Source organism: Xiphophorus couchianus, chromosome 1, assembly GCF_001444195.1.
Source record: "Xiphophorus couchianus chromosome 1, X_couchianus-1.0, whole genome shotgun sequence".
NCBI classification, from domain to species: domain Eukaryota; kingdom Metazoa; phylum Chordata; class Actinopteri; order Cyprinodontiformes; family Poeciliidae; genus Xiphophorus; species Xiphophorus couchianus.
Genome location: NC_040228.1, coordinates 3199255 through 3216699, shown reverse-complemented (window position 1 = coordinate 3216699; position 17445 = coordinate 3199255). Strand labels below are relative to the sequence as shown.

The 17445-nt window shown below is 39.4% G+C and overlaps 1 protein-coding gene across 2 annotated transcripts in view; it reads left to right on the top strand.

Annotated features, from left to right (window-relative positions):
• LOC114145782 (plexin-B1-like) overlaps positions 1 to 17445 on the top strand; it is a 75899-nt gene that overhangs the window by 31390 nt on the left and 27064 nt on the right. For both annotated transcript variants that reach the window (XM_028019408.1, XM_028019490.1), the window contains exons 2-4: positions 9819 to 10692; positions 10816 to 11055; positions 13608 to 13790. In XM_028019408.1, the coding sequence (XP_027875209.1) occupies positions 9829 to 10692; positions 10816 to 11055; positions 13608 to 13790 (1287 nt within the window). In that variant the 5' untranslated portion in view covers positions 9819 to 9828. The remainder of the gene's footprint in view (positions 1 to 9818; positions 10693 to 10815; positions 11056 to 13607; positions 13791 to 17445) is intronic.

The following is a 17445-nucleotide window of genomic DNA, read 5'->3' as shown; positions in this document are numbered from 1 at the left end:
TGTACCTCTGCAAAGATCTGAAAATTAGCCACTGTTGCCGTTTGCTCTGATGTGAGAAGGAGGGCAGAATGACAGGCCCACCCACCAGGTCATGTCAGCATCTCTTTGGTTAGCAATAATCGTCCCTCTGTTGCCAACTTAGCATCTTTTTTGCTACATTTAGCAACTTTTCAGACAAAATATTGGTGTCCGGAGGTCAGACTTGGTAATTATTGTGATCAGCAAGAGAACTGCAATCTGTTGACCTCTAAAATTTTGTTAATCCTATTTGTAACTTCATTTTTCTTGTGTTGTACAATATTTTTTCGCCTTTTAAATACATTAACTGCATTGTCTTGATTATTATTCATGTGTAATAGTGCAGTTAAAGTGCAATTTAAATTCTGTGGCAAGACTTTTAAGAAAACCTCCTCCTGCACTCTTAATCCAGTTGGAATGACTTAGAGCAAAAGACTTGGTGTCTAAATGTACAACGCTGGTGGAAAGTAGCCCAACGGTTTGCTGCATTATACACTACTTTGTGATGGCCCACCACATTGAATTTCCATTAATTACATTGAGATACTTTTGCTAGACACTGTGTGGCATACTATCCACAGCATTGTGTGGTCCCATCAGGCTGAGGCAGAAAGCAGCCCATTCGTTCCAGATACCAGTTTGGTATCAATTTCATGGTGCCAATTTTCTGTCCTCAACTTTGGTGACAAAATGAAATTATTGAGCATCAGTTGAGACGCTGCTCACTTAAACAAGCAAATTGCAATCCATTTCTGCTAATGGAACCACACTTCCCACAATTGTGGTCTGCTACAGCCAAACTAATTTCTTTCTCTTCCTTTTGGCATTTAACTCTAGCTTGATCATTTCTGCCGCTAGCCCTATGCAGTTTGGGATGACAGTGGCAACATTTGAGCAATCGCCAAGAACTGGAGAACCCTTAATGGACGGAGCCAATATGTTAGCATGTTTGCTGCGTCATATGAGATGTTTCATTATTGAAACTTCCTGTTTTGTTAATTACAGCATGGAGAAAATTTGGCCCTGCCAGCTCGTAGTTTACATTTTGCCATGAAAGCTTTTGCACTTCATGCTGAGTAAAGCAGTTCACTTCAGGCTGAGGGTTTTAGGGTGTGGGCATGGAAAACTACATAGTTCAGCAAGCTCTTTCTAAGTGTGCCAAAACACTTGGAGGATATGATAAAATGTTTTTTGATTATAGGAACCTTTTTTCTCTTTGTCTTTCTGTTTTCAACATTTAGAAATGTGGTTAGTTTTTTAGTTTTTTTTAAAAGTGCATTAATTTATACGCTGATGAACAGTAGCATTTATGTTTTCTGCCACTGTATGCTGATTAATTGTGAATCAGTAAATTGCCCAGCTATTTAAGTATGCCTAAAATCTCTTACTCCACTTTGTGAAGTGATCCGGTGCTGAAATTCTATGAAATGTTCCTTTGATCAATAAATATATTGAAATGGAAAGCTTTGTTTTTTGTTTTTCAAAATTGCTGTGTTTCCAGTAAACTTATTTTTGTAATTCCATTTTGCATCATTTTATGGTCAATTGACACATTACTGTTCCTTTGTTGAAGCCTCCCACTGTTTTTATTTAAAACTCTTTACTGGTGCTGAAAATAGTTAAGTTCTTCACTCAGTAGTAGTTGAACAACAAAGACTATTGTTGTGACCTTGTGGCACAAACTAAAACTTTGCAGATTTCAGTCACCAGATTATTCTTGGTAGATCTCTTATAAAAATGGGATGAAGATTAGAAAGAGACGTTTCTTGCAGAAGTAGAAAGAAATCTCTAGGTCTTACATTTTCTATTGAATTCAAAACTACTACATCTATTAAGGAACCTCTGCAGCACATTTGTATGTTAAAATTGCTGACTAATTCTATCTACTAATCAACAAATAGATTTTTTTATGTCATTATGATTATTACAACATCATTACCTGTTAAGCTGACCTAGACATAAGCTAGTATAGGATTTTACATTCTTGTATAATTAAGAGCCGATTCCATCAGTTTGTAAATCATTGCTTGTCTTGGCACCTACTGTACATTTCTAACAGATTAGTTAAGCTTTATTCAAGCAGGCAGCATTTTAATTCTTTTGATCAAGCCATCTTATCTGTTCCAGTTCCAGCTTAAAACCCAGTGGTTATGAGGCTTTCCCACAGTTTAGAAAACAGCCCTTCTACCTCAGTTTTCATTTGCTGAATCTACTGTATTTATAGATGGCCATTATTCCCAGCGGACATTCTCTCCTCTAAATTATGATAGTTTTTGATTTTTGCACGTATTTCTTGTATCCATTTACTTTTGACTGATAATTGTTGAGTTTTTCCTTCCGTTAGTCTTCCTTGGCAATGTTTTTCCCAGGCTTTGGCATTAAGAGGAGTTGGGCAGCATTACAACTCCAGCTTTTCGATGACTGGGTCATGAGGGTCACCCAAACTCAAATGTCAGTACTTTCCACACCCCTCCATTAAAACAAATCCGAGTGTTTACAGGCGAATGCAAGAGCCTGCTCTGTGTGTTCTCACTGCTTGTTGCTATTGGCCCCGCTGCTCTCATCCTCTGTGCTGTACTGTTTGGATGGGATCCACGGATGCTACTGTTGCAAAGCCCGGGGCCTACAGCCTAAGGCGAGGTGTGGGCCGAAACAACTTTCATATAACAATGCTCGGTGGCTCCGGGCCCAAAGTCCCCCACTGTCCCGAGGCTGTTGACCTCACATATTTCATGGGGTCTTTGGTGCTCGGTGGGCTGTCACAGCTCATTAGAGTCTTTAGAAATGAACTTCCACAGCAGCCTCTGAACGTGGCTGCTCTCTCTTAGTAAACGTAGAGAGAGTGAGCTGGAAAAGAGGTCTGCACATGTACTTGTTGTCAGTGTCAAAAAGTATCTACCCCCTTACAAATTTCTTAAGGTTTATACTTTATTATGACACACTTTGGTGTTTGAGATAAATTTTTATTTAGACAGGGATAACCAGATTAAAAACAGAATGAAGCATTAAAATGATGATTTGATTTGATTTGATAACCACTGCTTATTTACATTGAAAGGAATAGGAAGCCCCTTTGGGTGCCTCTATTTGCGGGTTCTCCAGGAGACCAAGGGAAAGACCCTATACATTGCAGAGCAACCACTGGTAGCAATAACTGTCATGAAGCTTTTGTGATCAGATTGAAAGTGACATTGTCACTCCAAAACCTTTGTTTAGTTGTTTTTTTTTTCCGTTTATGCCATTCAGAGGTAGTCTGGTAAAATCCATCATCTTGTATTTACATGTATGTGCCAGCTCAACCACGAAGGATGCTATGAATTGTGTGCACTGTACACAACCATTCCCCTCTGCGAAGATAGAACTTCCAAGCTGATCGACATCTTTGATAAAATGTCTTATAATTCCTTATTTTCACAATATTTGGAAGAGTAGCCAACACAGACTGTGCTGCTATAGATAGACTACAACTACTGTACATGCAAACTACAATTCTAAAACGTCACAAGTAATCAATTTAATCATTCACAATTCCTCCTTCTCAATGGGAGAAATCCCAGACAGAGCACAGAAAAAAAGATGAGAATTGAGCGTTATTAGATAGGAAGGCAATGGCCAGGCTAATTCAGAGGTAAACTTGCTGTTGTACTTAAGATCATTGCCCTGCTGCATAAGACAAATATGCTTGAGCTTGAAGTCACAAGCTGATGGCCGGACATTCTCCTCCAGAATCTATTGGTAGAAATCACAATTTATGGTTCCATAAAGTACATCAAGTCTTCCAGTAACTGTAGCTCTGAATCAGAAGGCCCAGGCCTTCACATTATCACCACCATGTTTGACTCCCTCTTTTTTATGTCAACCACATCCAGGAACTTTTATCACTGCTTCATAATGGCTCTTGATGCGGTTCGCTGGATTCCCAAAGCCTTAAAAATGGTTTCTTGACTGATAAATGTCAGACTGTCTCCTATCTCTTCTATAGTTATTCTGGATTGTGGGATGATGTGTTGCTTTTTGGATCCTTTCAGCTGTCCCATCTCTAGAGTTGATGACTTTTTCACATCAAGAACTGCTTTTTGCAGACCCTGCTGGGGACAGAGGAAATCCCTCATCAGTTCTGATGCGCATGTTTCCTCCATATTTTAGATGGGATTTTCCTTTCCCTTCCCCACCAGAGGTTATTTTTAGCTTGTGGGTCTGTCACCGTGGCGTGACACACCGCATACCACATACAACAGATGAACTATGAGAATTGTTTATAGACAGCATGTGAGAAACTACTCCTCTGCTTTTCTACAGGGTGGTGCTGGTATTTTGCTCCAGAACATAACACTGCTAGATAAAGAAGAAACATTCACAGCATGCAACAGATGGGCACAGTAGAGCTGTGATAGTACAAGTTCAGAGCGGTTGTGTTGATGAATGAAGGGTCGTTAAAGAGTTGTCAACATCAGCTGCAATATCCCAGAGCGGACTTCCCATTTTGTCTTTTTTTTATGGACCAGCTGTATTTGTTCCACGCCACAGTCAGACAGCCTGATGTCATGATTGCTCATTGGTAAGAGGAAGTTCCCATGGCATCAGGGATCGCTGTAGGCTATAAATATGTTGGCCGGTCAAAGAGCAGGTGATGTACGCCTGCCCAGAGTAGCAGAGAGAATTTATCTAAAGCTGTTCCCATGTTCTGCTGCAGAGGCTGGGTTACGATTGAAAGTTGCCGGAAATCATTAAAAAAATAAATACATAAAAAAGTCCTCAGTCTTTTAAAAAAAAAGTGTGCTGTTGGTATAATAGTGTCTTTGCAGCCTTTAAGTGAGAGTACAACAATATAAGTAGAAGGGGAAGGAACTGGTCAGTGAAGGTGTCAGGAGGCGAACAGCACCACTGAAGCACCTGAGGGAATTTCCAACGTGTTCTGGTTTTGTTCTACATGTGACAACAATCTTCTGGATTCTACACGTCTGGACTAAGAGTAGGGTTGCAAAACATCCCTCAAATTTTTTTGGGTGAATATATTATTGTCTGAAGGAACCAAAGAGACATTTTTTGGCCATGATTATAAAACGTTGACACAAAATCAACATCAACAAACATCATTCAAAAAAACCAAAAACAGACAGTAGCAGCAATGTCATATTTTTTAACTGGAGGACAGAGATAACAATGTGAGTTTGAGACTCCAACGTGAGTCACACTTAAGTTGCAAAAATCAAAAAGTTCTGACTAGACCTGGACACCAAGGCTGTGACTCCAGTCTTTATGTTATGCAATGAAGATGAAGAGCCCTGATTCCCAATTTCCCAAAATCACAGTATGATTTTGTCAAAGTGAAGTCTGGATCTGGTTGTTTGATCACGTTACTCTTGTGATGTGAAAAGATTCCATTGCAATTTTGCAAAATACGCAAATTTTGATACAAGTGAAAAACCACCTCATTCCAGCCCAAAACCTTTTTATCAAACAGATTTGTTTTTCAAAATTGGTGTCTCCATTAAGCTAATCTATTTTCATAATTCCAATTTGGGCAATTATATGGTCAATGGAAACACAGCTAGTTTGTGATTTAATTTGGCAAAATTAATGTAAGATATTATTCTGAGCTCTTGATATTTAGGTTAGTGTTTTAAGGTAGACCCCCTGTTGTATTTATAGCCCCTTCCAGATTGTAGTTCTGCAATAAACATTTAACCACAAACCCTCCATTACAGAACATTCTATCCTTTCACATCACACACAGAGGGATCCTCCCAGATTACAGACCTGTGTGCTGGGATTACAGAACTAAAGGGGCATAAACTCCAATATGCAGAATCATCCGAAAGAATTGAGATAAAATGTGTGGGGACCCTCCACAGATCTAAGCTTTATGTCTGCTCCTAATGCAGTCTGTCCAAATGTTGTTGCATAGTATTGTCTGCATTGGATTCTGTATAGCAACGTTTTTTTTTCAGATCAGATGGACACTTGGAGTCGGATGGACATCCAGTGAGTCCGGTTTGACTCATGGTAATGCAGCTGTCACATCACTAAGTCTCAATATTCCATTATACCTCTACATTTTATTTCTATGTTTTATCCAGTCCAATGAAGGTGTTAATGAATTACTTATTTTTAAAGAAAAAATGAAATTGAATATCATCAGCAAAGCAGTAAAACTGGATATTATACTTTGTAATGTTTTCTTTATTTCAAATGAAATTGTTTGAACATTGTTCATAAGGTAAACATAAACCTGTGGCTCAGATCTAACAAGAATTTGTTCAAATTGTTGGGATTAAAAAACAGAAATGTCCATCTTAAATCAGGCTTCTGCCTTGATGGCACATAAAACTGGTGCTGCTGTAAACCACTACATTGTAATAGAGTAATTTGTCAATTATTCTGACTACTTTGAGTGATCAAAAAACAAATACATTGGTAAATACTGCCATAACAGCAGTATTTATGTTGGATATAAATATCAGCCCAAATTATCATATCTGTGGATCCCTAACAGTTACTTTTCTGTGTCTTAGAAAATCAGCAGACTGGCAAAAACCCTAAAAGTAAAATTTGTATACAAACTATTTGATTAAAAATAAAATTTTTAGTTTATGTATTCATCTTCGGTTAATTGAATAGATGAAGTCTCTATTTGCACAGCCATTTATAGCTTCTGTGTTGATTTGAGCAATCAGATCTTTGAAACACAGATGTACATGATCTGTCCATCATGTACATCTGGCGCTTCACTACCCTTTTGTTGCAACCGGTATGGGAGTGAATTTATTTTCCAGTTGAAGCTACACTTGTGCTAAGGATCAGCTACAGCAAACTGCTGTATTCCCTCTATTTACATGTATCCCTGCTGCAGCCATGTACATACACCCGCTGCGCACTTCGCCACCGTTCGCTCCATACCAACCACTACAAAACATGCAACAGTTCTGCAATAGTCAGTGTAAGAATGAATGCCTTTTGGGCCCTTGAAAACTATGAAAACACAGACATGTCTTTGTGTGTGTGTTTTTTTTTATTTTTATGTGTATTTAAATCCGGACAGAATGTGAAAAGTGGACACGCCCTTGGAAAAGAGACGTTTGGTCCAACTACGCTATGCTAATTGCACTTAGCATTCATCCACAATCCATTGGCGCAAGTGAGAGCACTGCGCAACACAAATAGTCCTTTGACCGGAACACAAAGCAAAGCATAATTTAAAAAAGCTTCAAGTCTGATAATTTGCCTCGAGAAATGTTAATAATCAAGGTACTCAAATCATTAGATGAATTGTTACAGCTCTACCTGAAACCCAGGATTGTTTTTTGTTTTTTAATGTGTTTTTTATGTGTATTCAACAGACCTCTCTACCGTCTCTGAGTAAAACCTGAATAATCCCTGATTCACCCACTCATCCAGCAAATCCACAACTCTCCTCCTCAGAAAGTGGGCGTAGAGGTTATGTCTTATAATACTTCTTATTGCACTCATGAATAAGTAAAGAGGAGGAAAGAGATGCACTCATCTGACACATGCAGCTGCTCCTGTACGGGGCCCGCTTTTGTACAAACAGAGCCCCCCTCTTATCTCTGTCCTGATTGCAGCCATGGGGGGTAGACACTTAGGTGAGACGCTACTACATCCCTAATGTCATTGCAATCTATTTGCACCTTGAACAACTGCTGCACAATAATACAGTTGTCTTAATATCACAGCCTCTCAGGGCCGTAGACTTGCTCTCTGTTATTATGCAGAGTGCTGAGGTGTAAGTAATGCTTGCTAGTGCTCATCAAAGTGTCATTCATGTCCACGGTTTGAGGTGCGTTCAATCCACACTTACTTATTGCACTGACCTTTCCCACTGAGGTCAGTGAAGGGTCTGACAATTCCGTTCAATAATTAAGGAGCTTCTCTCTAATGCAGAGGCTCTCTGTGTCCACAAAGCACTTTCCTCAGAGGTGTTGAGTGATGGCTGTTGAAATGGGAAATAAGAGCTGATGTTTTGAACGCCTTCATATGTAAAGGATGCAGTGGTTGCCGGCGTCCTGAAAACACTTGATATTAACAGTGACATTTGGAACGGAGCCAAACAAAAGCGGCTGCTGGAAGCATTGTAGATTTACCGTGGATATCAAACATACACACCCTGGTTTGAATTCCCAGGGTTTTGTGGTTAAACAAAATGAGACTATTTCAAAGCTGTTCCCTAGAATATCATTGATCCTGTTCAACTCAACTGGAAAAACCAACTAATCCCTTAATTGCACACATTTAAGCTAAATGTTTGTTGAAACACTATTTGATTTCAATCTTTCTTGATCCATCAGTGTGCCACAGATTGACTCTGCCGTGTAAAAGTTCTCGACATCTACTGGATTAGACATGCTCATGCAGACTGGCAACGTGATACAAGAAAGTTAAAATATTTTCAACTTTTATCACTGGCATCTATCCCATTGAAGGCAACTGACTATTGTTATTGACTAGTATTATTTTAAAAAAGGTTTACAGCAATGGTGGGCACATTTTTGCTAATGCGGTAATAGCAGAGCTAATTTTTCTGTTAGTGCTTTAGCATTTTTGCTAACTTTGAAAATATTGAGTGCCCATAAATTCAATTTTTCGAATAAATTCTAAAGCCCTGATTTACTTGACTGTTTTGTAAGCTTTTTGGTTTGGAGTTTTGGTCATCGACTGGAATTAAGTAGTTAGATGTTCATTTTCATTCTCTTACTTTGTAGTGGATTGTTTACATAGTAGTTTCTTCTCTTCACCATATTCTATATGGTGTAATGTGTCATTGAAACATGATGGGTATCAGCATAGTTAGACTTTTCATTAGCTTCTGCTAGGTACCTTGTTGGTGCAGTGCTTTAGAGTTATCAGAACTAATGTATATGATTAGTGCTTCAGGGTTAGTGCAACTAACTTTAGTTAGTGGTGGCCATCACTGTTTTTCAGTCTCATCTTTATGAATATGTGTCTGATTAGGCTTAAGTATTAACACTAGCATAACAACATATGAAGGATTAAGTTCAGCTGTGATGCTCTCAAACTGCATGGCTCTGCAAATATACATAGAATAAGACCCAGACAACTTCTCTCTGGAATCGGTTATTACAAAAATATTACAGTGTTCCATTAAAATACTTTAAATCAACAAACTCCTTAAGGTATCAACATACAGTTATGAGCTGTGAATTGTGAGAATCAAAGTCATTTTAAGGAATTTTGAATGAGTCAAAATTAGCTTTCAACTAATCAATATTTGTTGCACCAAATTATGTTGTGAATTACTCACACAGGAGCATGCCAACATGCAACAATAAAACATTAAATAACTAATAAGATGTATGTATGAATAAAGACCAAGGATTATATTGAAGAATTTGAACTAAGGCCAGATTTGCTTTAAACTATTTAAGATTAGTTTTAGATAAGAGCAAGTGTTTGTCCTCCTGAATCCAGCCTATAGAGGCTATGGAAAAAGAGAAAGTTCTGGGCATAACTCCAGAGTTTTGCTAAAGTATGATGTCGTGTTCTCACGCTGTGATATTCTTACTGGAGCTGAGAATGGGTTAGTGCAGTGCATTTTGGGATTAAGAGTTTTAATGCCAGGCTCTTTATTATTTGTATGTAGCTCAGTCATTCCCTGCTTGGTGCCCAACAACTTCATCCTAGTAAAACGCTTTCTAAAAATTGGTTGCAGAAAATTTAACAAGTAGGCGTCCAAAACTAAATAAAAGCTTGTATTAGCACTTTCTGAATCTGCTACTGCACATAAAATATTATCTAAATTTTTTCTTTTCATTTTCCAACAGATTTTTTGCCATGCTACATGGGAACGCTTTAAACTCTTGCCTGGTCGTCTTCCTCCTACTCTTCATCTTTGTCACTGCCCATGCTCACTCCTACCCCCGGTTTTCACGCAGTGACACAGAGTTCCAGCACCTGGTGCTGCACCCGAAACCTGGGGTGGGGACAGTGTACCTGGGAGCCAGGAATCACCTCTTCCAGCTGGATGGCTCAGACGGACTCTTGCTGGAGCAAGAGGAGACCACAGGTCCCGTGATCGACAGCAAAGACTGCCTCCCTCCTGTCACAAAAAGCAACTGCCCTCATGCTGACAGAACCGACAACCACAACAAGCTGCTCCTGGTTGACCCAAAGGCATTGGAGCTGATCACCTGTGGCAGCGTCCATCAGGGAACATGCCAAAAGCGAAGCTTGGCGTCCATCAAGGAAGTTCTCTTCTCCACTGATAAGCCCGTGGACACGCAGTATGTCGCGGCTAATGATCCATTGGTGTCAACCATTGGATTGGTGGTCCCAATTCCTGGCGGGAATAGGACGGTGATGTACGTGGGCCGGGGCTACACCGCCAGCCACCCACCCATCTCTACCCGCCACCTTTCGTCACTGCCCGCTTTTTCCTATGAGGAGACCGCCAAGCTGGCCATAGCTGGGCGCCTGTCAGAGTATGACCACAACTTCATAACTGCTTTCACACGCCGCTCCTATGTGTACTTCCTGTTCTACCGCCGAGACATCAAGTCGGCAACAAGGGACTACCAGACCTATGTCGCAAGGGTGTGTCTAGAAGACACCTCCTACTATTCATATGTAGAAATTCCCCTCGTCTGCCAATCTCCGTTCTCTCCTTCCACAATGTTTAATGTGCTTCAGGCAGCCCAGGTACTTGACTTTAACCTTATTAGATGAGCTGTTGTACTGTTTGCGTCATTGGCATGCTTCATTCCTTAGAAGGTTCCTGTTGTACTGTCTTAAATGTTTTTCACCACGCCTTTGTTGCAACAGGTGGGCAAAGGCGTGGGCCAGCAAGGCGAAGATCTGTTGGGCGTCTTCTCCACCCGCACTGGCTCAATAAACACCCCACCTGATCTCTCAGCGCTTTGCGTCTTCCCTCTGGACGAGGTCGACAGGCACATCGACTCCACACGTGACCTCTGCTACACCCGAGATGGGTTGGTTGAGAATCAAGATGAGGTGGCCTATATAGAGTATGAGGTGAAGTCCAGCTGTGCTAACCTCCCTCCGGTAAGGATGCAAGAGGAAAACGTTTTGGGCGTCAAACAGAAATCCAGATGTTGAAGCTAGAAAGTAAACATTTCAGAGCTGTGGGGTTTTGGAAGCACTGCTTCCCTCAGAGAGGACAGAGAGGTTTCTACTTCTTCATATTTGATACAGTCATGGTCAGACACTTCTTCATCCCTTCCTTTCCTTCTTTCTTATTCCTATTTTCTTTTCTTCCTTCATCATTTTTCTCCTACTTTCTGTCCTTTCCGTTCTTACTTCCGTCCCTGAAACTGTGCATTTCCTTCCTTCCTCTCTTCATTTCGTCTTTCCTCTATTCCTTCATTTCTTTCTTCCCTCCTTCCTCTCTTTTTCCTAAAACATTGTTTTCTTCCTTCCTTCACTTCTTTCTTTCTTTGTTTCTTTCCTTTTTTCTCTCTTTCTCGCTCCCTCTCTGAAACCTTGCATGTTTCAGTGTCTGGGGAAAAAGTTACTGTGGTTCTGAATCCATCAGAAGGATATTAAAATGGTCAAAGCAGACTAACATTAAGGCAGTAGAGTTAAGGACTATTTTATAGAGTCAGGTTTGTGGAAGAAAAGCAAAAATTTAAACAAGTTTGAAGAATTCTTTCAATCTGATGCCAAAAGCTTTTTAATGGCTCCAAAAGCACCCGTATGAGGTCCAACCTCATTAAACATTAAACATTACATTGAATGACATTACATGACAAACATGACATTGAACCAAATGTTAGCCAGACGGTGTGTGTGTACTTCAGCCTGTGTGTGTTTTGAGTCTTCAGTGCTAGAACATTTCTAAAAATAGTTTCAGATGTATTCTTTTTGTTTATTGCGCCCTGCAAAAACAATGTTACAAACAAATGATTAAAAGTCCAATGTTATGCCAGCCATGCTCATGATCAATGTATGCAAGATTCCATATGCCTGCATTATTAGCAGACATAAAGGTTTTACATTAGAAGCATTACCGCTATACATCATGAGAATAATGCCTGCACCTTAGTTGTATCGACTCGCTTGTCTTAAGTGTTTGGCGTAAGGTAAAACAAATGGATCGCAGAGCAAAGCAACGAGGAGCGACTGCACGATTAGGACGAGTGGATGGAAGTCCGGTAATGAGGCCCCAGTTTCACCCAGCTGCAGCTGTGCAGAAAAGTCCCTTCTTTCGGTCCCTTCAGCCCTCACAACCATTTAATGGGATCGTTAGAGATAAATAAAGAAAACCAAAGTGGAATCATGCGTTCTGCTGCCTTGATGAGTTCTGACAAACAAAGATAGAAGGACAGAGATGGAAACTTAAACAAACAAGCACAGTAGCTGATGAGAGGGAAAATGGAGCACTGACAAGACGATGAAAGAGAGGGAATCATGAGGATACTCTTCTTCTCTAGCAATGATAAGCCTACTTATGTTATATAAACAAAGCATAAAAGCTAAAATAAGTGCTCACTCTCTTCCTTCTTTGCTTCTTCGTCAATTATTCGAAGTCGTGGCTTTTGCTTCCGAGCAGGATAATAATTGTTACTTTTCATAACAAGGCGTTTCCTAACCACTGCGCTTTAATCTGTATTATGATCCTGTTATAGGGAATTAAGAGAATACAGAGGCTCTGCTGTACTATTAGGGAAATAGCCTTGTTGTTCTAAAGGTTTACAGACACAATTTTGTGGACAGTTCATTGCCTGTTCTTCTTTAAGAAACTCCTTCAGTCTTAATCTAAAAAACTTCCAGTCTGGAATCAGTTTAAAGTCCTCAGGTTATGAATTCCACATAATGATGACTCGCACAGACGAAGCTGTTTGACCAAAAGAGGTTTTGCGAAAAGGTGCCTTGAAGTTGTTGCTGGATGCACCACAAGCTCCCAAATCTCCAGATGTAAGAGGAACCTCTATGACACTGATCACCTGAGGAGCCTGAACTTTCAAACATTTAAAAATCAATGATGCATTACAATATTTTGCAATGCTGTCGATGTTCATCGTATTCAGTTTTCTCAGACTTGAGTAATGTTACTTTTTTTTGCCATATTTGAGTAACAGCTGTATTGACTCTGTGCTGTGTATGTGTCTGTATTCCATTGAATTCACAAGTAGAATTTTTGTTTTGACATATCACCTTCCTAAAATGATGGACTAAGGAAGTTTTTGCCAATTGTTACTTTTTATTTTGTCAGAATCTTTTGAGCAAAAAAGAGGAGGGGATTTTTAGTCAATTTATTTTTCCAAAATTACTTTTGACATATTAACTAATCCAGTTACTGTGTCAACAGTAAACCTAGCTTAATCCATCTTTGTTGTCACTGTTACTGGTGCATAAAAATAATCCTATTTAAAATAAATTAAACCATGCTGGTAGGGTGGGGGACTAAGTAAAGCCTGGTGACCCGCCAGGCGTATGATACACTGGGGGAAACCTGATGTAGATTTTCTCAAATTTATGGTTGGAATTTTATCTGTTTTCTGGTTGACGTCCAAGAAACCTATCCGTGTCTTTTAATTGAATTGGTTATTGATGCAGTAACTGACCAAAGCTTGTTACCCTTTCACACGTTGTAGAACACTCTGAAAGCGTACCCGTGCGGTTCTGACCACACCCCCAGCCCCATGGCGAGCAAAGTGCCGCTGGAAGCTAAAGCCGTGTGGCAAACTTCAGCGGCCCGTCTCACCGCCGTGGCAGTCAGCGTCAGGGAGGGACATAGCATCGCCTTTCTGGGAGATGCCAAAGGCAATCTTCACAAGGTAGTTATACACACACACACCTGCACACACACGCACACTTGCACCTGGACGAAAGCATGGAGACGTTCCTGACTCATCACCATTAACGGGGAAATATTTAATCCATCAAGCAGCTTCCCGTTAAGGGAGTGTTCTAACCTTCCACTTGCTGGAGTCTTGCATGAGTTGGTGCTCAGCTAATGCTCTGTTCATACAACCCTTCCCTCATGACGCTGTCTGCCTGTCTCTGTATCATGTTCCAGCAGAATGAGCGCATCTTAACTCCACTTCAAGTATCTAAATCCAAGCTTCCTGGATGCTTTTATTGCATCTTTTACCCTTTAGCCGTTTTAGCAGTTTAACTCGAATAGATTTAAAACTATTTTCATTCAACCAAGATAATACAACAATTAAAAGGGGCAATATTATCTAATATATATATATTTTTTTAGGTTTACATCATGTTAGTTATTCCCTCATCAAAAAAACATACCTGGTGTGTTCCTTTGTTTCTTTCATTCCTGTTTGAGAAGTTCTTAATCTGCCTAGCAACCATTCCGCTGTGCAAAATGCCTGGATGGACCTAACCCTGTCTTACAGATGCTGCTATTCCTCAGAGCTGATGTTTCCAATCTCACAGAGCAGTACTTCCCCACTCAGCTCCTTCAAACTAGCCAGCAGCAATTAGCAAACTTCTGGGGCCGCATGTATAAAAGAGTGTGTAGTTTTCACTAAAACTTGGTGTACGGACAAAATTAGAAAAGTGCAGCGCACAAAAAAATTTGGATGCATAAAGCTGTATAAAGCATAAAGCAGGAGTTTTTATAGAGACAGAGGCCCAAATTCAAGGCATTAAATTACAAGTCATATTTGATATAAAAAATAATGGTAAAACATTTTCCACCACTAATGAGACATACATACGAGTTCAATGGTAAGTATACATCAGTTAGTGGAGCAATCTTCAGTAGCTTGGTTGTAAGTGTGCACCATGTTAAACCAAATGTTACATCATGTCAAAACAACATTGACATGATGTAATGTTACCTTTTTTTAACAATTGAAGGTAACATAGTTTCTTGATTTTGCTATAAAGGGAGATGTGATTGTTGTAGCGTCCGACAGCTGCTGAGCGGAAGGATCTGGGATTACGCTCCTTTGTGCATTCAGGATGCAGCAGTCTTTCACTGAAGGAGTATTTTATTTTTAAATTATACCTTTTTATTGATGTTTTAAACTATTTAGGAGTGATAAGCAGCTCCCCCTTTTAGGCTAATGCATGCTGTCACCGTTAGGCGCAAATCAACAAAATATATAACATATATTATATAACAATAAGTGTTCAATAAGCGCTATAAGCTTTAAACAGTCAGAAAATGTTGAACAGTTTTGAAATCTTGACCAGTTAAAAGCCTGAAACTGGGAGCTGGTCCATATCTAATCACCACAGTCTGATTCACAGCATTCCAACAAGCACAGAATAACATACCCCTACGACTCCATACCTCAGACATGCACTTTGTGTTCTCAGCCTGTGATTGTGATTGTTGGAGACTAAGTGTATTATTTGACTGAAGAATTTGAAGTGGCATGAGTAGATTTGAACAATTTGTGGGCTTTTTTCTTTACTTTTCTCTCTGTATGTCGGGGTGTTTTTCCATCTAGTTTTCCATAGATTGACACACAACTTTTTAACATCTACAAAGCCCTACTGCTTGCATCTCAGAAGTAAGAGCAGACATCAGAGAGAGAAGTGTTCTTTCTGTTGTAATGTGTGTTGTGGGATGCGGGGGGAAAAGAAGGGAAACGTAGAACTAGACTTTTTAATTAGCAGATCAAAACAGAGCTCTGTGTAACCCATTGTAGCAAGCTTTTATAACAAGATTATAGTATCACACAAAGTCAAATCCCTCTTTGTCAAGGTACACATCTTTATGCGTGCATGTGTGTAGAATATGTGTACATCTTTCATGTAGAGAACCAAAAGAAACATTAAACCAGCAAAGAGATAATATTTTTGAAATGGAGACAGTTTCCTGGTCCGAGCTTTTGCTGCAGCTGTCCTGAACTCCACTAGGTTGGTATATTGATATGGCATGACAGACGTTTTTGCGAAAACATAATTGGTACAATTATAATTATGTTGTGACAGTATAATATCAGACAGATAATCTGTGAAATATTGAGCTCTTCTGTCTTTTCCTAGTACTAACTGCAGAAATACAGAACTCGGTCAGAAACAACCAATCAGAACCAGGAGGAGGTTAGCACTGTCGATCACTCTTGCGCTCATCCCCTCCCGCTTGCTCTTTGCTAAGCTACAGCTGGTTCACCACAACATAGCCTGTTACCAATGCTAATACTAGTTAGCACTGCCACTAAAGATGGTGAATAAACGGTTTTCCTGTAACAATGAGTTGTTTTTCTGATTCATTGAGCAACATACAGGAGCCTGATTGGCAGCGCTAAGACCCTCCTCTTGGCTCTGATTGGTTGTTTCTGCCTGGGAGCTGTGCGTTTTTGCAGTCCACAATAATAACATTGGGAGGAGGTGAAGGTGCGTAGTATTACAAAAAAAAATCTTCAGAAATCAGCTTTAAATTTTGCCACCAAGAACACAAACCTTTTTCAAAATGGCTTCCTGAAAGCCTTGCAACATTTTTGCTTGGATGTTGGATGCTTTTCTCCATTTTCTGCCCGCTTTCTGTACCCTCTTCAGTATTCATGATTTATTTAAGGATTAAATGTGTTTGACTGAAACAGTAAAGTTGCACATACAAGTTGCACATTTTATATTCTTACATACATATATTAAAAATGCAAGCAGTTTTAAAAAAAGATTGTATTGTTCCACCTCATTTCACCACTAAAACAAATTGCAGTTTATTGAGTGGAATCGCATCACTTCCTGGACCCGTGCTTCCCTCTTTACCCCGACTTTGTTTGCACTCGCTGTTCAGACAGAGAAACCACCTTTCAAAAGCAATCAATGCTATTATGGAATTTAAAATCCAACCACACTGCAGAGTTGGATCTCCATGGAAGCTTAAAATATCTCTGCTGCTCTCATATTACCTTCTGCTTCTATCTGATGGACAATTAAAAGCTTACCTTCAATCCTTCATCAAGCTGTAATCAGGTTTGATTTTAATCTACATTTGTAACGTCAGTAATTCCCGTTAGACATCATTACAACAACCAACTGTAATAGACTGTTGTTTGTTTTTGATTTCACTGCAGTTACAGCTGAAAGTCTTTTAGAGGTTGTGTCTACCAATTTGTCATATCAAAAGTTCAGATTTTTCCTGATTCTGATACTTAGCTCCCAACTTTGACTAGGCCATTACAGGCCATGGAGTTGCTGATATGATTGTAATTGATTATTTTGTATTTCTGACAGTATGTGTAGGATCACTGTAAAATTTAAAAAAAAATAAATCATTCATCCATTTCCTTCTGTTTCACATTTTTGAGCTGCTTTTTATCACATAAAATCAAATAAAATAAATTTAATTTTGCATTTGAAGTTCTAAAGGTTATTAAAAGTTTTAGGACTTCCACAGCTCAGTCCAGGAGAAAGATTGATTGATAAATTTATTTATTTTTTTCATTAAATTACATTTATTATAGAAATGCTCTGCAAGCCTCAGTGAACATTAAGTGATTCTGGAAAAAA